Below are 23,699 nucleotides of genomic sequence, written 5' to 3'. Positions count from 1 at the left end.
ACTATTACTGTGTAAATCAGTACTACAGTTAACTGCCTACAGGCTCATGAGAAAAACAAAGATGCAGATTATATTAACCTGTAACTTTAACGGGATAATAACCAGTTTTAAGAACAAAAGTTGTATAAAAATAAAGATAAGGTACAATTTTCTTTTGTGAGCTCACTTTTATTTATTTTTTTTATTCTCGGTTGTTTTGTATTTACTCTCTCTGACACCCTTTTTATTTAGGAATTCAGTTGCGATACCTTCTGAAATAAATCTATCAGTTAATTACCACCTTTGATGACAACATATGTTTGATTTGCAGGTCCCAGGTGAAGGAAAAAGTACAGTCACTCCTTTATTCTCCTGACATATTATTGAATTTTATGATGTCCTCAAGGGAAAGCTTGACAGACCTGAGGTAAGAGCTGCCAGAGCCACAGAGCCACATCAAATGGTAGATTACCACTGTGTGTGTGTGTGTGTGTGTGTGTGTGTGTGTGTGTGTGTGTGTGTGTGTGTGTGTGTGTGTGTGTGTGTGTGTGTGTGTGTGTGTGTGTGTGTGTGTGTTTGCAAAAAGGTAGGGTAACAATCCTGTGCTAAACCACCTGAACAGTTGTGTTATCTCTGTCGGCTGACGCATTGCATTCTGGGTGGGCCCCAAGCTGGTGACCCCAAATGTGGCAGGACTTGAGTGCTGCTGAGACCAAGAGGTGGTCCCTCCACTGAAGGGGAAAGCAAACAGAGATGCTTTAAAGCAGAGCAAACATTGTTAGATGGGCCTAGCAAAGCAAATGGGGCCCTGGACTCTGATAGACTAGGGGAGTGGATGTCAGGCAAACACCCTCTCTCACTCTCAGGCTACATCTTAGTTAGATTTAAATAGCTGCAAGACTAAAGTTTGGGCGAATAGGTGATGGGATACACGTCATCATTAATCGCTGTCAGCCAACATGTAAATGTAGCTTCACCCTTCAGGAACAACAACAATCTTTGGAGCTTCATTCAAAATCATGTGCTTCCTTGTTAGACCTTCTCCACCCTGAATTTCCGTACTGTATCCTCACACACAGGAGTCCAAAGTGCAGTAGCTCTGCGAGGCTGTTTACATATACTAACACATGGGATAGCAAAGACAGACACAAGCTGCAGTGTACAGAGGGCGTTTATGATTAACTAGCAATTGCATTGTCTAGCGGTAATTTCCAAACTTAATGAGCAGTGTATGGTTAACCATGTCAGTGTCAGTGGGCCAGAGCAGAGAATGTAATATAATCCTCAGAACCCTGAGTATTATTACTGATTACGACATCTATCATTTAGTCATAATATAATATAATTTAAATGTAATCATATTCCTTTCACTTTTTACTTAATGTCCTTAGTACTGTCTTTATCCCAATTGTAGCATGTTCTGAAATATTTCTTGAATGTTCCAGCTGAAATGCAGAGAAGCTGTTTGCATTCCTAAAGGCAAAACCTGTGAAACAGACACCGCAGTCTTGTCTGGTCAGTCACCTGTCGACTCTCTTATGTGTTTGATTTTTCATTCTAACAACACAGCTGCAGACGTGTCCTGATCTGAACACCTGTAATCTTGACATCCTCCTAAAGTTGTGAAATAACAAAACCAATTTGTACCTTGTCCCTTTTGTAACAGTAAAAGTGACGCATTGTGTCTATAAAAGAGCGATTATTAAGATCTCTCTCTCTTTATGATGGAGATAAAGAGTAAGATGTCTTTTATTTCTGTTACATTCGTACATCCATTTAGAGAGACATAAAGAGGACAATGATTGTGGCACCATTATTGTACAACATTCAATTCGATTCAATTCAATTTTATTTATTGTGTCAAATCACAACAGAATTTATTTTAGAACACTTTAAAGATAGAGTAGGTATAGACCACATTCTATAATTTACAGAGACCCAACAATTCCCCCGACAATTCCCCCCAAGAGCAAGCATTTGGTGCCACAGTGGCAGGGAAAAACTTCCTTTTATCAGGCAGAAACCTCAGGCAGACCCTGGCTCTAAGTGGGTTGCCTTCTGCATCGACCGGTTGGGGGGGGAGACAGATATACAGAATTACAGAGATATGACTCAGAAAAATTATAACAGTGTGTATAATGGAATGACATGATGAACAGTGGCAATTACTAAAAAAACATTAGACTACCGTAAAAATGTAAAATGATCACAAAAGAATCATAATAAATACAGTAAAGAATACCATCATATTATGTAATATTCAAGGAATATACCATGTAGAATTAGAAAGCAGCATCAAATTAGAATATTCATAAAGAACAACAACGTTGATCTAATTTTTAGTCATACTACCGGGTGACATTGTTGTAAAATAATCCTCAACTTCTGCAAACATACACACATGCACTTCCACTTTTACTGTTAGAAATGTGAAGTATTTCCACCCTTGATAAGGGTGGAAATACGTGTGAGTGTGTGTGTGTGTGTGTGTGTGTGTGTGTGTGTGTGTGTGTGTGTGTGTGTGCATGTGCATGCGTGCATGCGTGTGGACTTGCACAAAGTTAGCTGAAAATGCTTGCGTTTGACAGGGGATTTGTGCCACCCAGATAGAGCTTTTAATCAAAACAGCATTTTTCACCATTGAACTGAACAAAAAGTCTGGCTCCTCTGCATCTCATCAGGTTTTTCATATTTTAAATAAATGCAGTACCCTTTGCTTTCATAGCAGGGATTGAAAACTCCAGATAGAGAAAAACAATATTTGCATTGTGGGTTGATCGCCATCACATGCAGCCAAGCAGTAATACCCCTAATACTCCCTGAAAAGACGCAATATTTTCCTCCATAATGGTTTGCTTAAAGAAAGTATTCAGAGGTAATCAGAAAGCCTCCAAAACCAACAAGCTGATAATGTTTCACCTATGCAGCGCTGCAGAATAAGATCAACGAGTGAAGGAGAGCCAAGCTCTGTGATTGATCTTCAAGTTGATCTCACTTCCTGACCAATGCCAGAAGTGTTTGTGTGTGTGTGTGTGTGTGTGTGTGTGTGTGTGTGTGTGTGTGTGTGTGTGTGTGTGTGTGCACACTCTTTGAGAATGTGTACAGTATTTACATAAGGATTGCAGGAGCTGAATTCAAGCTGCTTTCCAGTCCTCTGATGATATTTTCATGTGTTTGCTTCCCTTTCTTTTCTTCACTCTAACTGCTTTGCTTACAGTGTGCAGTTGCTCAGTGAGCTCCCTGCTGTAGGCGGACTGAGGAGATATCCCCTTACACATATGGGGCTCTGGGGCCACAGTAACCCTTTTAGAGCACAGGCTCACATGGAGGAAAAGACAGTAAGGGAGAGAAAAGTTGGATAATGGTGGGGAAACAAAAAACGAGAATCAAGGCAAGTTTTATAGGACAGATCATACCCAGGGGAAAACTTAAAGGGATAGTTCTCATATTTTGGAGTGGGTTGTATGGGGTACTTATCCATAGTTAGTGTAATACTTCAGTAGATGGCGGTCGGCACCCCCCAGTTTGGAGAAACAGACACAGAAGCTAAGCAATGTACTGCTGTTGATGGGGGAAGCAGTAAAAAACGTATTTTAGCCACTAAAAAAAGGCCCTCATAAAAAGAACAATATCAGTTCACCGCTTTATCTGGCCGTGGGACAGCCCTTTTCTTTGGCATTACATTTATGCAACTGTGCCACACACTGTATTATGCTGCATATCAGCTGTTTGGGTCAGACTTTCAGCAGTTTATGGAAGAAAAAACAAATTCAAGAAAATAAAAATAATGACAGTGATGACGAAATACCGTTCACTGTGGAGAGAAGAGGATATCTTTATGAGCCAGATTATACAGAAGAAGAACTTTTGTAAAGGGGGACTGACAGAGAGAGAGGGGGAAGGAAAGGGCTGTTTGAGGGCGAGGTAAAGCAGTGAACATATTCTAAACACAGATTTATAGTTACTGGTTACTTTACAGATTAAGATTTTACATATAACTTGTGATCAGTTTATAAAATATGATGCACTGTTACAGATTTAATCTCTCTTATAAAATGTTAATTGTTACATCATTATCAATCGGAAAGTAAACAAATATTTGGATGCTGTTAAATTATTCTACATTACTTAGAATTACTCACTGCGAGAGTGGCATCCAGATGTTCATGTGTCATCCCAAACAGGGGCACAGTTCAGAGGAAAAACACAGTCAAATAACAGAGAAAGGATAATTTAACCCCTGCCTCTCCAAGAAAAACATGCCACACAATCTCTCATACTTTGAAAAAATTCCATGGGAATTCCCATAAAGTTAATGACAGAGAGAGAGGGGGGACAAAAGAGTGGGACATACAGAACAGAAAAAAAGATTCTTTTGAATTGTCAAAATAAATAAACATGTTTGGGCTTATAGGTTGGAGCATTAAACCCCACAGTGAGAATCTTTCCTGGCAGAGTCCCAACACGAGATGAAAGACAATCCCACTTTAAACACAGGCGGAGGAACGTATCATTTATCTCTCCCCTTTATGGGAGGTCAAAGCTGTTATGATCTAATAGCTGAGGTGGAGCTACCTCTCTCTTTCTTTCTAGAAAATTCCTATACAAATATTTTGAGCATCTACCGTTCGTGGTAATTATAGAACACAAGAAGTTTCATGCTGCCTGTGCGTACACATCTGGCAAACCTTAATTAACAAACATAAATACATCCATCTTCAAAAGCCTTTAATGGAAAGCAAAGCTATAACCTGAATGTATTATTGGTGGGAAAATGAGTTTTAAGGTAGATGATAGTTGGCCAAGAATCTCAAGCAACTCTCCCTTTATCAGATGGAGTTGATTAAAGTCTTGGTTCTGAGGAAGCACATGACTCAGAAAACATCTGTTAAGGATGCAGGGAAGAGCTCCTTGGCATTTAATTAATGAAACTCTTGGCTGTTGGCCTTCTGGGGTTATTGTAGAAATTATTGCTAATTCTCTGTGGGGGGCATTTAATAAGGTTACTGGGAGTCATTTAGAGGTGAATCACTAAACAAAGTTTCCATGGCAATTAAAAATCCTTTTATATGCACAATACGTGTTCATATTTCTTTTGGGAAACAGTTCATTTACTAAATATCTGCAAGCTGTGGTTACAATATGTTCAGCTGTGCGTGCTACTGTAGCGGAAAAGTAATGTCACATGGAATTTATGCTTATACTCGTGCATTTGTTGTAGTACAGTCTGGCTCAACGGATGTACATTGCTGGGATAGAGCCTGACATCCGGTGCATCTCCCTTCCCTTTTGCTATGTCCACTTCAGGGGGCTTTGGACGGTTGTGATTGGTTTAAAGAAAGGACTGCAGTTTAAGGGAATTGGTTCTACCAAATCATGGATGAGAAAAGGCAAAAAGTTAAAGAGACAGCCAGTTTGAGCCAACAATGCTAATCAGCAGGACTGAGCTGAACTACACCGTGGGCTGTGAATGGCTCTGAGTTGGTTGTGAACAATAGCGCAAAGGGAATTCTGACTGCCAACATGACACAATATGGACTTGAAGCTGTCTACCACTAATGCCAACAGAAACAAGAGCATTTGACTGCTGAGCAAGTGTGTACTAAGACAGCTCCCTTCAGTTGCTTTCAGACAGCTGATTCCAGCAACAAAGCTCTAAAAACTAACTGTACACTACGTGTTTAGCCCCAAATGACAGACAGACAAAGTTAGCAACTAGCTGGTGAACATACTGAAGCATTTAGCAGTTTAAGAGCCAGATAATCCCTGCAGTAGTGGGTAGACCAAAAGTTAAATGGAAAGTCAATATTGGAGTTACATTCTTCATGTGGCCAGAAACACAATTTCAAATGAATGCTGATGTTGCTCCATATCTGTATCCAATAGCAACTGTTTGCTAACAAGTTCATCATAGCAACATAAAAGGTGATACTACGTCAGTGTTGTGTTTGCAGCTGGTTTCTGCTGCCCCCAAGTTGCCAACCCCAGCTATGTGTTAGCCTGACATCGCCAGACTAACTCGCAAATGCATGTTAGTCTGCCATCTCTCAGTTAGTTTTTGATTTCCAAGGGGCAAATGTCTCTGGACGCAATTTAATAGACCTACAACTAATTCAGAGCAATGAAATATTGTGCAGAGATGAGCTGTGATGGTCTAGCATCAACATGTCTGTAAACGAGTGTTGCCGTTTTTGCCATCATAATTTGAAAATAATACTTCACAGAAAGTTCCACGTCAGCTGCAGCCATCTTGGTTGGTTTCGAGAATGCCTTAATGGCACTCTTCTTTACGCTAGGTTGCTCAAAACTTTTCTTTTTAGTAAACTCTGGGTACACAAACAATGTTCTCAATGCTTGCGTTCATGTGTAGAGCCCCTGGTGCTACTTCGAGCAAAGTTTCATGTTGTGTCGAGCCTTCTTAGTGTTTTAAAAATAGCTATTTTGAGGCTAGCATAACAGTGCCCCTAGCACTCCCATTCAAAAGGCCATTTGACCGAAAAACGAAAGTACGGTAAATCTTAAAAGTGGCGATTCCGTCCTAAATATGTTTTTAAACGAAAGTTTGACTCGGGTACATTCACAAAAAGACCCTAGGTTGCATTTTGGTGAGAGTTATGCTTTAAGGAGGAAAATCTAGAAACCGTAGGGGGACCAGACACATCTGCCAGAGCAAATAAAACTTTAAATCTCAGATTCATCTGGTTCCCAGGCTAGGTTTGTGTTGTTGCGCCCATTTAATAAGGAATGGACACTAATACAGTCATTTCTAAAGGAAAGCTGTTACCATGTTACAGGCCTTTCAAAAACCAAAGTATATTTGGGAACAATATCAAAGAGCAGTTGTCAACACCATTATAAAAATGAAAAGCTCAGAGAATCATCCTTTTAATAGTGATTAGCATCACCGTAAAGCAAACCCTAACCTAGTTCCACTCCAGTCCCATGCTATTACCCAGACTTGAGCTTACTAAGGGAAGACTTTGTAACCATACTCCATATGTCCATCTGTCATAGGCCTGCTATACATACAGATAAGAGGCCAGTGTAATTGCCGTGTGGCCCGGTAGTCACGGCATGACCGCTGATGTTCTGCCAGCACACAATCAAGATGCCTGCTCCAGATTATCACGCTGTAAACAAACTGGTGCGGGCCTCTCCCTCAGCGAACTGTCAGGCCTCTTTCCTGCTCTGGGATAAGCTGTTCTAACTGTCAGCTGCCAGACTGGGCTCAATGTTTCTCTCTTGACATACTGAGTAAATGTGTCAGAATCAGATAACCAAACCAACCAAATCCATCAGCACTCCATGAAAGTATTAATTATTCAACATATTTGTAATTATTTATAATAGTAGTAACTACTTGATCTGATTGTGTGGTTGAATCCACATTATTCATTTCTGCTTGTCTGGTGCTCTATTTGGAAGGGGGGAACTTTACATTTAACTGCTTATCCTGAGAAAAACAGAAAACCAGTAAAATGTCTGTTTTTGGAAGGCTGTAAATTGTAAATGAGGGGAAACATTAAGGCGGCCTTTTTTTAATGGGTGCAGAGTTAAACTAAAGAAAGACTGTAGATAGTAAATATAACATAATTGATCCTATTTCAACACATACAAAATGTTAAAGTATGAAGAAATACCCACAGGGAATGTGACTGCAATATTTTGTTTAATAAAGTCAAAGTTGAAGAAAATATGTCACACAAGTTACCCAACAGCCATGGCAGCTTGTGAAAAACAAATATCTTTCCATGTCCCAATGTCTGTTGTGTGCATGCTTTTATTATTTGGCTTTAACCAGTGAGCTCCAATCTGTTCCTATTTCTCGCCGAAAAAGTAAATAAGTATGCATATAAAACGATATATATATATTAGGGCTGTCAATCGATTAAAAAATGTAATCTAATTAATTACATACTCTGTGATTAATTAATCAAAATTAATCACATACATAATTAACGGTGCCTGAACCGATACTTTTTAAGAAAGTAAAAAAAGAAAAGAAAAAAAAAAGGGTACTAAACAACAGTTGGTGACATCAAAGAACGGCTTGTTTATTGCTAAGGCCATATGGTCAAAATGAAATTATTTAATAATAATGTATAACAATAACAATAACTAATTTCAGTAGTAAATTGCTGTTGAACCATCAGATGGGAAAAGGACATTTACAATAACTTCAAAAGCACCACGAGGCTGTAGTTTACCAGTTTCATTGAACAGTAAAACACAGTCAAACTTTACACCGTTTAGCGTTAGCTGTCAGCATGTTAACCGTGTTTAATCCAGCTACTAGCTAGCGGTAGGCTAACGTTGGGGGCTGTCGAGTATAGTGTTAACTAGCGTCATGTGCAGCGGTGTTTGTGTTTCAGAGCATCAGAGAGAAGCGCAGACATATCGGTGGCACCAGATTTCGGTAGCCAGGGTTGGCAGGAAGAAGATTTTTACAAGTAAATGTTCCAATTAATAATCCAGGCAGCACATTCTCGTCTCCCTCCTTCATTTTACAGTCCAATGGTGGCTAGAATGGCTCCGGGTCAAACGTCAATATGGAATGGATTAATCTGCGTTGTTTTTTTTTAACGAGTTCTCAGATTAATTAATCGAAATTAACGCGTTGTTTTGACAGCCCTAATATATATATACAAGAATCATAACATAATATATATATATATATAATTAATTGCAACACTGCCTCTGACAGAGAATTATAAAACATTGTAGTTTGGTAAAAATTAAATAAATTAGGTGGATATTTTATGTCTATTTTGTTGACAAAGCATGAATTACAAAATCTGTATAAAGTTCATCTTCTTGCTTAATACTAACCAAAAACAACACACTTCAGGAAAAACACAGGCTTAGGTACAGCCATTCTCTGACATGTATCACCACAGCAGAAGTAACTAATGTCACGTCAAGCCTGAGAAAGTGAGTGATACTAACTAAACATGCTGGTATGCAAGTAATAACTACTATTTGAGCTGTTTTTTTTTTTTATACATTTGGCAATACACATAGTGTGTGTTCAGGATTGTAAACAAACACCAACATTATTTTTTAAATATTGTGCAATGGATTTAAGTGTAGGAAGCCTTCTATTGCTCACTCAAATGTAAAAGGTGATACTATCATATTCTGCTTGATAGCACCTCACGGAAACATTAAGTCTAAGACCTGTTTTGTCAGGATGTAGTGCAGGTGTGTCAGAGCCCTGTGGCTGAGTGTGTGAGGTCTTCCTACCTTGTAAAAAAAGTTTAGCTGTTAAATCAACTTGTGAGTTTTTGGATTGAGTTATTCTTAGACCAAATACATTAACAAGGACATTTTAAGGAAGGATAGAAGGGGACTTTTGAAATGAAGGGCCAGTTATTTTCAGAGTCACTGCCACAGTGGATAGTTTTTCAGAAGAGGAAAAACATTTTTGTATTGGAGCTGAGATTTAGACCATCTTTATTTCCTCTGCTACTAAGCAGTCCTGACACCAAAATGCAGGACCTGAAGTTAGGATTGATTTACGCTTCTGACCTTTGACTATCTTGCCATTCTTGTCAGGGATGTAACTGTGTTAAGTAAATCTAGCTTGTGTCCTCACAGTCCAAACAAGGAGCTGGACATTCTTGTGAATGTGGGAGTCAGGGGAATGGGACATCTCTGATGACTTAACTGCCTCTCTCCCACAAGCATGGCTTTGTCTGCGTGCGTGTTTGCTTACATAAAACAGGCCTGTGCTTCGCTGTTGTCTGGTCAGCAGAGAAAAGCCTGTGTGGCTGACGCGTTCCCCTGACCAACGCCACAGTCTAATCTGCGGTCCGACAAAAGATAAATGGAGAGTCGCATGTGTTTACATAGACTTGGTAGAGAATCCTACAGCTTAGACATTCAGTTCATTTAGAGACGTGTAAAAAGCTGGAAGTACATAATGAAGAACAGATTAATGGACAGTAAGGTAATAAAAGAGCTAGGTAGTAGTGCAGTCAGAATTTATTCCACGGCATGTGTTTTGTATTTTACCCAGTTTCACGTGAAACTAGGCCATGGATAATCCACGGCTTCCAGCTGCGAGACTTCAATTTTGGAAAGAACACACACACACACACACGCGCGCACACGCACACACACACACACACACACACACACACACACACACACACACACACACACACACACACACACACCCCTGGAAGACTGCATGCTGGGTGGAATTCTCCACAGTGCGTTTTGACCTGGGAAAGTAAGAAAAAGAAGAAAAAATAGAAGGAAAGGGGAAAATAGAGATTGACATTTTTCTTAGTTATGGCCAAAAGTCTTAACTACACCTGTAAATATGTCTCTTTAAATGAGAATTATGTAGAACACACATGAATGTAAAACAGCTTTTCAGAGATTGTTCCAAGATGCCTTTTGAACGATAGAACAAACGAGAGAAAGGGTTTGCATTACAGTAAGCACAAACCATTTCTATGCCCATTGACATATGACTGCCTATACTGTGGCCAAGTGAAAACAGGCTCATTGCACAGCGGTGGATATGTTTCTCTCTTCTCTGTGCTGCTGTGCAAACTGAATATTTTATCAACTTTGATCAATATTACTGGATACGTCTTCTCACCTGCCTATTGCCTGATAAACCGGCTGTGGGTGGTGCCTGCACAATTCATATAAAGAATGTGCATCTGTGCAAATGGAAATGCACATAACTTTTGACAGCCTCTAATAAGAGTGCAAGGTTTTGCAAGGGATTTCCAGTGTTGGTCCATTCATTAAATCAAACAAACATAATGCCACTGTGAGGGAAATTGTAGAAAACCTTGAACTGAAAATAAATTAACAGAGCTCTCAGGGACACCAGAAGAAAATAAAGATTAAAGCCTATGTAGGATTTGAACATTTCTAACTTTGTCGCCCCCAAGTGGTAGGGTCAAAAAAGACCCAGATGGAGCTGATCAGGGAACACTGTCGTAAGACCCAGATGGCACCAGTTTATTTCTTTCAGGAACAATATCCTTGCCAGTAGGTTTGTATTGCTACATTGCAGTGCTCAGACATTATTTCTCCTATTAGCCAATGGAAATGCCAGTATAATGTGAATGTGTGCCACTACAGTAGCAACTGGCCTCTTTAGTAGCAACAAAATGTGAAAATGATGACTAATCATCAAAATACATGACCAAAATTATATGCATCAAAAATAAATCTTATTTATTTGTTAGTTCCAGAAATTTGTAAGAAAATCCCTGATTAAGAAAAAAAGCATCAGCTAAATGATGCCTTAATGACAAATGTATGTAATGAAAATACATCATGATGCATTATGTTTTCAACACATCTTCTACATACACACATACTCATATACTCACACTCATATACCCTCATACTCATACACATTCTTATGTTATGCATGCATGCATGTGTATGTATGTATGTATATTATTGAGAGTATGCATGCATGCATGTGCAAGTGTTTAGTACCAGTATATATATATTGTATATATATATATACTGTATGTGCAAGTCAAGTATTCAATTTTGGCCTCTCATAGTTATGAGCTGTTTGCAAAATCGACCCTCTAAGTCAAGTTTTGCCGTTCATCTCAATTTCTTTTGGTAAACCTACCTTTTATATTACTATAATACTGAATTTGCATTGATCTTGTGCCAAACCCCTGATTAAATGTCACTGCAAAAATACCACACCTTCCTTTTCATACTAAGGTCAATTATTGTGCAAGCCTAGTGAAAGAAAAATGAAACACTTGTTTGACCGCCATCGAGGTGCTTTTGTAATAGCTACAGTATTCACTTTTGCATCAACAAAAAGGCCCGTTGAAGTATTGTGGCAGTTAAACATGATGTGACACCCAGCCTAAAGGCAAAAAAAATGACAAAAGGGTTTTAGATATCAGTTATTCTTATTAGTGTTGGACACATCTAACAGTCTACTGAATGACTTTTCGTGCCGGGTGGGAGTGATTCGTCTTTTGATAAACTGAAATGTGAGCAGATTATGGGCGTGGGGGGCAAAAGAAAATCTGCACTAATCTTGCTGAACTAATAAAATCAGATCAAATTAGGAATTTAAAAAAACCTTTTGCAAGAGCAGGGTTCCCGCGGTCCTTAAAAATTATTATTATTATTATAATTATTATTAAGAGTAGCTGATATTCTGCATCAGCTAATGGGGATCCTAATAAAATCAAATCAAAAAGTCTTAAAATGTCTTAAATAAAATGTTGTGAAATTAAGGTCATAAAATGTCTTAAATTTACTGTAAAGTTGCTGTAGGTTTTAAATTAGCTGACCGTGTTTTTAAGATGATGGGGTAATTTGTCGCGGATGGTCTACCGTAAATCGCCTAATGTGTCTTTGGTTACCTCACCTTCGTAGCCATTTGTAGTTTTTTAGAGATGAGGCCTTGCAGCATTTTTAGGAGTTACGTTAGCTAGCTAGCAGCAGAACGAAGCGGAACAAAAAATTCAGACTCCCTCGCTGCTTCTCAACTGGCGGCTTTGAGTGGTTTTGTGTCGCCGCCAGAAACTCAAAGGGCAGAGGTGTTGTGGATTCTTCACACGGTAAGCCGACAAGATTATACAACAAAATAAAAGTTAGCTTTGTAGAGATCGTGGGATTTTTCAAACCAAATAAATAGCCCACATATTTACACAAAACTGCTTTGCTATCCCATTGTGGTGTAACTAAGATATCTGCAGAATTTTTTTTTTTTTCCATTGACAGATTTAGCTCCTGTACGTCTGCGAAATTCACATGTTTAGCTATTAATATAGCACCCTGTCAGCGGCACAGCTGATGTGATCCAAACATTTCCAGTAACAGTTAACTTCAGAGCGTGAGTTGTTTAAAGCGAATCACTTTATTTAAATATGTTGGAGAGTTTCGGTGTGTTCCACTGTGGTTCCTGATTTGTTTTCATGAATACAAATGTTTCAAAAAGAGTTTTTGATTTAATTCTGTGATGTTGACATGAAAATGGCGATGTAACATTTTAAGTGATGAACCTGGTGTGCTGTCATCACAGATGTATTGGCTGTCATGCTGATTTGAGCACGGTCTACATGTCTTGTTGACCAGTCAGATTGCCTTTTCGATTCTACTTGTATAATTTTTGTTTTTGAGGATGCTATAAGGACATTATTAAGCTATTGAGTTAGTTAATAATCTTATTAATGACTCAATACATTCTCTTTCTTATCAAACATTTTTTTCCAAAATGTTTAGGTCTTAAACTATATTTGTGGTGGCCTTAAAAAGGTCTTAAAAAGCATTACATTTTACTTTAAAAATAGTGCAAGAACCCTGAAGAGACACTAAAATATAATAAAGGTAATGCACATATTGTTTCAACTTGTCACAAAGAAACTCCTTTTATTCATGACTATTTATGACTTAAATCATTGGCCATGCAGCAGCATACACTGTGCAGTTTTCTTTTTTATGGTAAGACAGCATGTTGTTTAATCAGAGCATTCCTGCATGAATGAATGTGAATGTCAATACACTCTGTCATGCTATGTGAAGAAGGCGATGCATAATTACACTCATTCAAACATTCACACTCAAATATGTTTACTCACTTTCTCACATCTCAACTGCAACACAAACATGTGGTCTACAGTTTTTTATTGCTTTTAGATCGTCAACTTACATGTATTGCAGATGTACGCACACAAACAGTCATGTTAATTCAACATAGACCATCAACATGTGAATAAATAGTGATATTAATTAAATTAAGCTACAGACTGGAGGAGTGAAATTGACGTTTATTAATTATCCTACCTAATTTTGACATGCACAAACAAATAGTCTTTGGTGATTCATATTGTGTGCTACTCTGTGTTATTAATATGATTTCATCAGAGTTATGCAGGTGGTTTTCAGTGTGTGTGAGGTGAGGCCAACAGGTGAGGCAATAATTGCTCTGGAGTTATTGGCAACATGTTATAACACAGTAATAAAATCACTGTGGAGTAGCTGGAGGAAAACCACCCAGGTCTGATATGACTCAAAGGGAAGCTGTGGAGAGAGAAAGAGAGAGAGAGAGAGAGAGAGAGAGAGAGAGAGGGGGGGGGGCGTGGAGCGGGCTGAGATAAGTGGCACCTTTGGGTGGTACAGAACTGGATAACTAGTCATATTTCAACACGTTTCTAGCCCTTAAGTCTAAAATGGGACGATAAAGTATGTATAGATCATGCATTGTTACAGGTGGGGTCGTATAAAGCACCAGTCTTATGTCAAAAGGGAGAGGAAGTGAGTGAGGATGTGAAACAACAGAAATTAGTCTTTTTTTCAGGTGAAGTTATTAACTAAATCCAAAAATGTGAAATGTTACCACATTGATCGAAATATGCACTTGCTGTGGTGTGCTGTGACCTCTATGCAGTAACAGCTAGTAATCAACAGTAATATGACAATACAATCTTAACTACAGAGTTATTATGTAACTTTTTCCCGGATCTGGATATCACATTCTCTTTGTCAGAGACAAGAGGTTGCTTCATTGTAATGATGATGGATCTGCTGACAAGCAAGCATTGAGCATTTCAAAATGGATGAAAAGTGCAATGGATGAAATCATAACAGCTACTGAGCTCGCATGGCAACAGAAACATTCTCATGACATCTAAGCCATCTGGTGATGAAGATTGTGTGATACGACTGAAAGCTCCAGAGAGAGTTAGTTGAGATTATTTTGTCAAACTACTATTTCCAAGGTCAGGAAGGAAATTTGATCCACAGTGATACGTAACAAGTCACGTGAGAGATATAAAAAGCACAAATGAGGGGGTAATTTATGTCCATTAGTTGTGTAATAATTACAGCATTTTAACAGATATTTTCCCTTTTTGAAGTGCTCAGTCAGCAGGTCATTTTTTCACTTTACCAATGCTTCAACTCAAAGACAACTTGCTTCACTATGTGTGATCATTGTAAAGTTCATATCAGGCTTATTTAAATTATCCAAGTGTATTTTACTGTAAACTTTTCCTCTAACAAACTTTGGTCAACAATTGTTGTTTTTAAATATTTTCTATTAGATAAAGTGACTGACTTTAAACAGTCTGAAGACACTCCGTTAGGAAATGTTTGTTGTCTTACCTTTATATAGAAGGACTCACAGTATGTATCCTTTTTTAGGACACATTGTGTAACACCTTGGACATGTGCCACTATGTGGCTTTATTTGATTGAAAAGTGTTGAATGTAAGATAATAAAGATTTATGATGGTTTAATAAGGTGCACCAGATCAATCAAAAAAGGATTGCTACAGTGAGGTTAAAACATTCAGCTTTGGTGCATTTCATTCTTCTACTAAAAACAATTTGGAAAAAACTATCAAAAAATCAATAAATAAAATATCAATTATGTGGAAAAATTGTGGAAAATATTACTATTCTGTAGCCATTATATATGTATATTTTTTAAATTAATGGTTATTAATCTTAAAATACTGTAGCTTTGTTTTTGAAGAAATGTGTCCTTCACTATTGAGATGAAATAAAGTAAATAAATAAAATGAAATAAAAAACGTAAGTAGAGAGAACAACATAAACACCATACTATACAAAGAGGTCAGCAGGTCGCTCTCTGTTACATCCAGTGCAAAAGTCTAAGTCAAAGGTCAAGATTCCACCTTGACGCCTAAGTTTAGTTCATTATGTAGCCAAGCAGTCTCTTTTCTCTCCCTTCTGATCCTGATCCATCCGCCAACACAGCCGAACGTCTTCACCGAGGCCTCACTCGCATGTTTTAAAGTCTTTCCTGAGTGTAATCACAAAAGAAGACCCCTGCAATGAAAAAAGAGCTTAGATTAGGTAGAGAGAAACAGCACGGTGTTAAGGAGGAAAGCTGAAACTAAAACTAGGTTTAAAAACAAGAGAGCTGTGCCTATCAGCACAAACCAAGCTTGACCACCAACAATTTGGGTGGTCATCTTCCACCACAGATGAAGGCTATTGAACTGAACTTGCCTTAGAGAGCTGTGAGTGAGAACTGGCCTCCCTGTGTGGAAAGTCAGAACGTACTCATATGGTGTTTAAGATGAAAACAAATGAGCAACAACTTCACCACTTTGTTTTCAGCTGTGACAACAGCAACATGAATGGAGACGTATTCTGTGATGACATTACAGGAATCAAAAAGAATCAAAAATATGCTTATGTTTCTTACTTTTAAGCTATTGAACTTTTTGTTCTTACTTTTTTCTTTGTCGGCAGTTTAACTTCTATACAGCCTCGCTCTTGCCAATAATTTCTCATGCTGAACCAATTTAGCTTGAGCCGACTAAATGGGATGACCCCCTTGGTTTTCCTTTTTGTGAGTAAAATAATATAAACAAATTTAAAAGGCGAATCCAAAGTGGTGAAAGTGCTGCACATTCCTAAAGGTGTGGCTTTTGTAGATAGAGTTCAGAACAGAGGAGAGTTGCTGTGCAGAGAGGCCAGAGAGAGGCAGGGACAGAGCGCACTCATGACACTAACACTAAAGTAAAACCAAGGAGTCAGTAAAGTAAGTAAAAGCAACTTACACAGATACCATTGCACTCACTCACTGCAGAGCTTACTTCTTCTTCCCGCCTAATGACATATTTTCAGTTTTTTTCTTCTGTGCCTCATTGAACAAAAGACACACCTTTATGTTAGCAAGGGGTTTGTGTGTGTGTGTGTGTGTGTGTGTGTGTGTGTGTGTGTGTGTGTGTGTGTGTGCGAGACCTCATGTGACACAAATTTCATAACTGATAATTGAGTGTTTGGTAGCTCCAGGTGAAAAGCTTAAATGACACTGTGTTGATTGACTTGGATTTGTTTTCTACTTGCCTCCTCCTCACAGCAGGAAACCTGTATTGCTGCCATTTTTTTTTAGACCCTTACACTTTGATGACCGTGAGTACCTTCAAGGCTAGACTGACAGTGTACTACAAACCAAATTTAATTTAGAAAGGTTTTGATTGTGATCGCTGCATGTGTGTGCAGGCTCAAACCATTCCTATTCCTAACATTGTTCCCTGCATCCCCTGAGGTCACAATATGACATGTTCGCTATATGATTGTTGCCATAAAAATATCATAATAACTAAACGTAATATTCTGATATTGTTCTAATTTTGATAAAACCAAAAAGTAAGTATTGTATTCAAATAATTATTCCTGACATTGTTTATGGAGCAAAAAAAAAATTGTCGTTTTCGGAAATACGCTTATTTATGGAGCCCCTCCATAGGGGGAGAAAGAAGTAGATTTGTAGAAAAAAAAAGATAAATACTGTACTTTTTGTGTTCTCCTGAAAAACTTTTTCAGGTTGAGAAAAAAAAAAAGAAGAAAAAAGTCAATGTACTTCTAGGTCAGTTCGGCACCATGGAAACAACCACAACAATGGAACACACACACCCGTTGGAGAGGTTCATAAAACAGAAACCCCAGCGCTGGGGGGTCACAGTGTTGTTTTTTTTTATCCCAACTTGAAAAAGTTTTGATGGAACGCAAAAGTTTCTCGGGAGAATGCAAAAGTATTTCTCTTTTTTTTTCTACTTTATCTATTTTGTTTCTCCCCATCCCCACGTAGGTGCTCCATATTCATTTGCTTTCTGGCAGTTATTTCTTGGCTGGGACCAGTAACTTTCTGGAGTCTCTGCTGGAGGGCGTCGTATGCTCTACAGATTGTAAAGCGTTTGAGGCAAATTTGTGATTTGTAATTTTGGGCTATATAAATAAAATTGAACTTGATTTGATTTGCCTGCAACTGGTCAGAGCCAAGAAAGTATAGAGAGCCAAGACATATTACACTAAGTGTATTAAATAAGCATATTTCCCAAAATATCAAACTATTCCTTTAAATAATCATTTTTTCCTGTCAATTTTTTTCACATTGTGAAACATCTCTTACTAACAGAAACACTGATATTTCAACTCTCACTACAGTCTTACAATATCCAGACAATTACATGTAATAGCCACAGTAGACGGCAGGTAAATAAGAGGAGGTCAGAGAAAGTGTATGCATTGGAATAGCGTGTGTGTGTGTCTATACATGTGTGCTTGTATGTGTATGTGTTAGCAATCTGGCTCATATCACATCTCCATCACAGACTCTAGCTTTGCTACTCAACACCTACATTTTGATGTTATGTTACAAAGATAGATAGATAGATAGATAGATAGATAGATAGATAGATAGATAGATAGATAGATAGATGGATAGATGATTAGAATGGAATAGAATAACATAGAATAGGTTCTACCTCTGTCATAGCATCATCAATCTGTTTCAGCTCCTCATAGTGGTCACGAGAGTCTCTTAAAGGTTGAACCATGATCTCCTCAATCTGAGGGAAAAGCTGTTGGACACCACAGTGAGAGCAAAACTTGTTAATCAGTGAGTGTGTTTGTAAAGGAACACATCTGTACAAACACATGATCCTACCTTCATGACAGTCTCAAACATTGGGATGAGGACAAACTTGATGAATCCAATCTGAGCAGTGGGTTTGGTGACTTTATCTCTGTCCATGAAGGGAGCCACAGGGAGACCCTCAGACTTCTCCCTGTCACTCTGGGAAGCACATCCGTGGGAATATTGTCATTTAGCTATTGATTACAATGTAAAAAAAAAAAGTCTACATCTTGAGTTGACATGATGGATTTTGATAATGGATTTCCAAGAGTTATGTTACGTAAAGCTTAAGTTGAGGTCACCTGCATGAAGTACTCCTCCAGTAGGCAGTCCACCCATGGCTCAGCTACCTCAGTTGGCCTCACTTCGTTGGAAATGTCACAGCACTTGATTAAAACCATCTTCAGCTGAAGACACACGCACATGTACACAAACATACATGCAGCACATAAAAAAACACAGGATAAAGAAGCCTTTTCATCATCAGCACACATACAGCATCTACGGTATTTCTGTGACAACTTTCCCAATTACACTAATACAATCCATTTGGCCTCTGCTGATCACAGCACACTCATCAGCTAAAGGCCTGCATGACCGGCATCAGCTAGGTCATGTGTTGCATGTGCAGTACGGTAAACAGCTGATGTCAGGTGGAGTTGCAACATGATCTTATAAGGCATAATGTATACATACACATGTCACATGCTCTTCGTTGGTGAAATCAAAGTTGTCCACTTTTTGCTTAAAGGAGTCTAGTATCTCCCCGTGTCTGGCCATGTCGGTGGCCAGAATGAGGGTGATAATTGTCTGGAAATATAAGAACAAAACCAAAAGTCTGCTAGAAGATAGTTACATGACAATTGCTCACATTTAAAAAACAGAATAGTCTTCAGAAGAAGAATTAATCAATAATGTATATGTGAATATGTTACAAGACTGTGCAGGATTAAGATGAAACCTAGCATGCTTGTCATGAATAGTGAGGGTTTTACATGTGCATCTCACCTGTCGGATCTGTTTGAAGGCCTCAGGATCCACATTTGCAAAAATATTGCACTCAGGAAGAGAAAGGATCTGGAAGGCCACAGCACAGTGATGGTTCTCCAGCGGAGATATGTCATTGTAGCGCACTGCCAGCTCTGTGTGGGCATTGATTTGGTACCTGGTAGATGGATGACCAAGGTGAATGGATGGATTGATAGTATATTCCCATGAAGCTTCCCTGAAAAGATTGGTCCTTGCCCACCCAAAACTCCAACCAGAAACAACATGATAATCTGAACCAGTGTGTTTACATACCTGAACTCTCTCCATGCTGAACTAGTTTCACAGTTCATTGACAAAAGTGTTGTGCAGATGATGTCAAAACATACTGGGGTCAACGGGCATCTGCAGTGCTACATCTTTCAACACACCTACAGACGGAATAGGGAGTCTTACGTGTTGTTGTAGCCAGGGTGGTCCAGGTCATGACACACTGCAGCTGTCATTAGAATGCCCATATCTGTGAGAGTCAGCTTCTCCTGCACAACATAAATATAAATGTATAAGTATATAAGTGTTTAAGTATAAATGATTACAGATTGTCAAAAAAATGGCAAAATGTCTAGTCTTGGTCGGTATTTCAAACAAAAAAACGACTTGTAACACACACACACACACACACACACACACACACACACACACACACACACACACACACACACACACACACACACACACACACACACACACACACACACACACACGGACCATACCTGTAGGTTGCAGAGGTGAATCATGCCATACATCATCTGACTAACGCAGAAGCAGTGGCGAAAGTTGTGGAAAGGGTTGCTACGGTAGTTCTCCTGAATCGCCAACTAGAAGAGAATTATTCATTCAGCGACTGAACCAAAAATATTTCCAGCCTTGTACCATTTGAAAACAGTTTTGTAATGCCCTTTATTGCTCTAACTATACCAGCCAGCGTTTGAGTGTGATGGGGTTCATGTTGAATTCCTTCACCAGTCCCAAGTCATGGTACATATATTCCAAACAACTTAGCATCTGCAGTCACAAAGGAAGGGAAAACACATTCAGACCTCAGACACGTGGCTAACATAGAAAGGAAATGGCCTATTGAGTTCTGGAGCAGCAATGCCAACAAACCTCGTTATGTTCCCAGTGCCAGACATCGAATGTTGGCTTCTTGAGCGCCTCAACAGTCTCCTGAGACAGTGTGTACTGTATATGCCAAATAAACAACGCCATCAAAACTTCAAAAGAGGCTGTAGAGATCAATGAAATTAGCTTTGTCCAAAAGTAATGCAAGTAATAGTCCCAGTGGACATACCTTTGGGTAATTAGGGACATCTCGTCTAGGGGTTACCTTCTTCCCATCGTCAAAGTTGTATTTGCATGGACAGTTTACTCTGAATTTAAAAGGAAAGACATCCCAAAAAAGTTAAGTTCAAATTAATTTAACATGATTCTGTTGACATCTGTGAGTAAGATGGTCTAATGTCTAACCTGCCACCACCTCTTGAAGTCATCTCATCTCGTAGTTTTTTGAGATCATTTTTACACTTCTCAATCTCCACCACCTTCAAGCCCTCCACTGAAGCAAGATGACAAGAGGTATCACAGTTTGGCTTCAGCGCAGTTTAGCTGCATTTCATGTTTTATTTACATCTCAGGTTGTATTGCATTGGAAAAGAATTTTCTGGGGGACTCTTTTCTTTAAACTACCTACTATAAAATGAACCACTTACATTCCACTCTCTTCTCCAGCATTGCTAGCCTGTTGGTGACCTCAGTCTTCAACTCGTTGATGCGAAAGGCTCTGTGAGAGGAAAAAATAGAAAATGATAAGAGACTGACACATATTTCACATGGTCCATTGGTCATAATGAAAAAAATAAAACTGGAATGGGGCCTAAAAAATAAATGACAAAGGTGAAAGAACTGATTTAACTTGCCTCTACGGGTTGAAGCTCGTATTACCATAAGTACCTAGTGTCAGGTATGTGAGTTATGTGTCAGAGGGTGGGTGTGTGTTTGGGGGTGAGGGGATTGGGGGGGCAGGCTTCAGCCATGACATAATATAAACAACTGAGATGTTACCTGCTGAACTGATCAGCCACCTGGGACAATACGTTCTGAAACATGTCCTCCTTCTCTGCAGACATAAATGCAATCCTGATAAATCATTATGTTAATAAGTTTGGTATTTTCAAGCTCATTGTTACTTTCACAGTAGATGTGTTGCTGTTGATGCATGAATGTGTGTGTGTGTGTGTGTGTGTGTGTGTGTGTGTGTTAGTGTGTGTGTAGCGTGAAAGGGAAATGAAGCTGTTGCTGATAGCTTACCTCCAAGTTGACCAGTAGACAGAGGAACAACTTTATACAGAAAGCTGTGAAAAAAATCAGTGGAGCAGTAATTATTCCTAATTCATGGCATCAGCCTAATAATTTCTTCATATTGTTCTTATTTCCAAATATTGATCAGTCTGACCACAACGTTCATTAAGTAGCTGTTGAAGAAGCTGTTGTGTAGAAAACTCCGTAGCAGCTACTAAAAGAACCCTATGCTGAGATTGTTTTGTTAGCTACTGTTTCCAAGGTAAAACAATCTTTAAATCTTGACCTCGATTTTTAGAGTTTTTGTAAAAATGAAAATACATTTAGAAAAAGGATGACATAAGTAAAATGTAAAAATGTGATTTCTATACAAAAACAATATGATAATTCTGGTATGTTACTTTGGAGAGTTGGTGGGCATGGTTGGATCTATGGAGACCAAGGCTCCTTCTGGGTCCACCATCATGATGGCAGTGTTCCTGCAGTGAGAGGAAAATTAAGTAGATATACAGTGAGTTTTATTCACTCTCCTTAATATTTTTTTCTCAAACTAGAAAGTCTTTTGAAAATGTGGACTTTTTTTGCCCAGGGAGACTGTTAAATAGTGTTAGGGTTAAACAGAAATGATCCATACATTGTGTATACACAGAATGTTTGCTTTACAAAAAACTGTGTACATTTGACCTTGAATGTGTTTTTTCTTACAGTATGTTGAGTCAGTAAAGACTTGCTTGGCTTGCTGAATGAAAGAGAAAGAAGGCCAAATGGATGAAAAATGCATGTATGTATTTTCTTTCTTCAATAAAAGCAAAACAGAACTAAAGATAGACGGCGACTCCATATTACATTTATCATTTATCATTGTCTGCTTTGATGTGTATGGCTAATGCAGTGTGTCTGCCTGCCTATTGCATGCACATGCTCGTGTTCATGGCTGCTTTATGCTGCTTTGTGATAGTTCTAAGGTTTAAGGGCCATTTTCAAGTATACCAAGAGAGCCAGATAGGGAGTGGTGTGATCTACATGTGAAAAAAATAATTGAACAGTGAGAAAACAAAACAACAAACCTGGGAATGTGAGATGAGGAACACAGAAGCTCCTTGATGTCACAGGGGCTGCAGTGCCGACTGAACACCACCTGTGAGGTAAATGCATTTTGTATAAATTCATGTGATGGAAATGATGGCAGAAGACCACTACTATGTACATTGGATGAACATAGTAGTGGTAGCATGTTTAGGAGAAACCCTCTTCTGTGGCCCACATATCCAACACAATGCAATCTGTGTCTACATGGTTTCACAAGGCACACCTGCACACAGACAGCTGCTGTGGTTTTTGACATATGGGAACATAGAGTAAGCAGTCAGCAGAGAGACCAATGAGAGAAAGAAAAAGACAGCTGGAGTGTTGGTGTTCATGGAGCTATTGAAGATAGCAACAGTATCCATGCCTGTCATATAACCAGTCCAGTTTATAAAACTTAGTACAGTACATGCATAGAGATTACAAAATCTGTCTGTGGAGGGTTGATAGCAAAGAATGGGCGTGTAAACTGCGTGCAAAAACTGTGATCTCCCATCTTGAAGGGAGCAGGTGTAGCAGACAAACATTCAGCCTCAGGCTGTGGGCTCGGGGCTCTTGAACAGACATGTGTCATCGCCAGCTCTCTACTTGAAGCACTCTGCATCACCAGATCAACAAGTGTTTCATTTATCTGGCAGCATGTTTGCAACGCAGAAACATGAAACTCGAGGCTTACACCATTTGCCACGACTGTTTGAATGATTGCCGTTAAGACTAAAACTCAATGAACTAAATCAGTGCTACACTTTATTTTGCATTCTGTTTTTTTCTTTTCTTTTGTTTATCACCACTGTGTTTTGGCTTAATTGCTGCTTCTATAAAATGAAGCGTAAGGCAATAATCTAAATCCATATTTTCATTCATATACAACAGAGGTGTA

The 23,699-nt window shown here is 38.8% G+C and overlaps 1 protein-coding gene across 1 annotated transcript; it reads right to left on the bottom strand.

Annotated features, from left to right (window-relative positions):
* Positions 1–584: 584 nt before the first annotated feature.
* On the bottom strand, positions 585–23,699 carry pde9ac (phosphodiesterase 9ac). Its single transcript, XM_078245251.1, has 17 exons — positions 22,801–23,699; positions 22,135–22,212; positions 21,743–21,786; positions 21,497–21,551; positions 21,145–21,215; positions 20,903–20,990; positions 20,727–20,805; positions 20,543–20,617; positions 20,354–20,440; positions 20,149–20,253; positions 19,832–19,914; positions 19,397–19,553; positions 19,085–19,198; positions 18,691–18,795; positions 18,419–18,547; positions 18,237–18,332; positions 585–710 (listed from the first exon to the last, which is right to left on the bottom strand). The coding sequence occupies exons 1-17, from the start codon at positions 23,076–23,078 to the stop codon at positions 585–587; spliced, it is 1,770 nt and encodes a 589-aa protein (XP_078101377.1). The 5' UTR covers positions 23,079–23,699.

This window comes from Sander vitreus, chromosome 3 (genome assembly GCF_031162955.1).
Source record: "Sander vitreus isolate 19-12246 chromosome 3, sanVit1, whole genome shotgun sequence".
NCBI classification, from domain to species: Eukaryota; Metazoa; Chordata; class Actinopteri; order Perciformes; family Percidae; genus Sander; species Sander vitreus.
The sequence above is the reverse complement of the archived record's forward strand: the minus strand, read 5'-3'. Positions and strand labels throughout refer to the sequence as shown.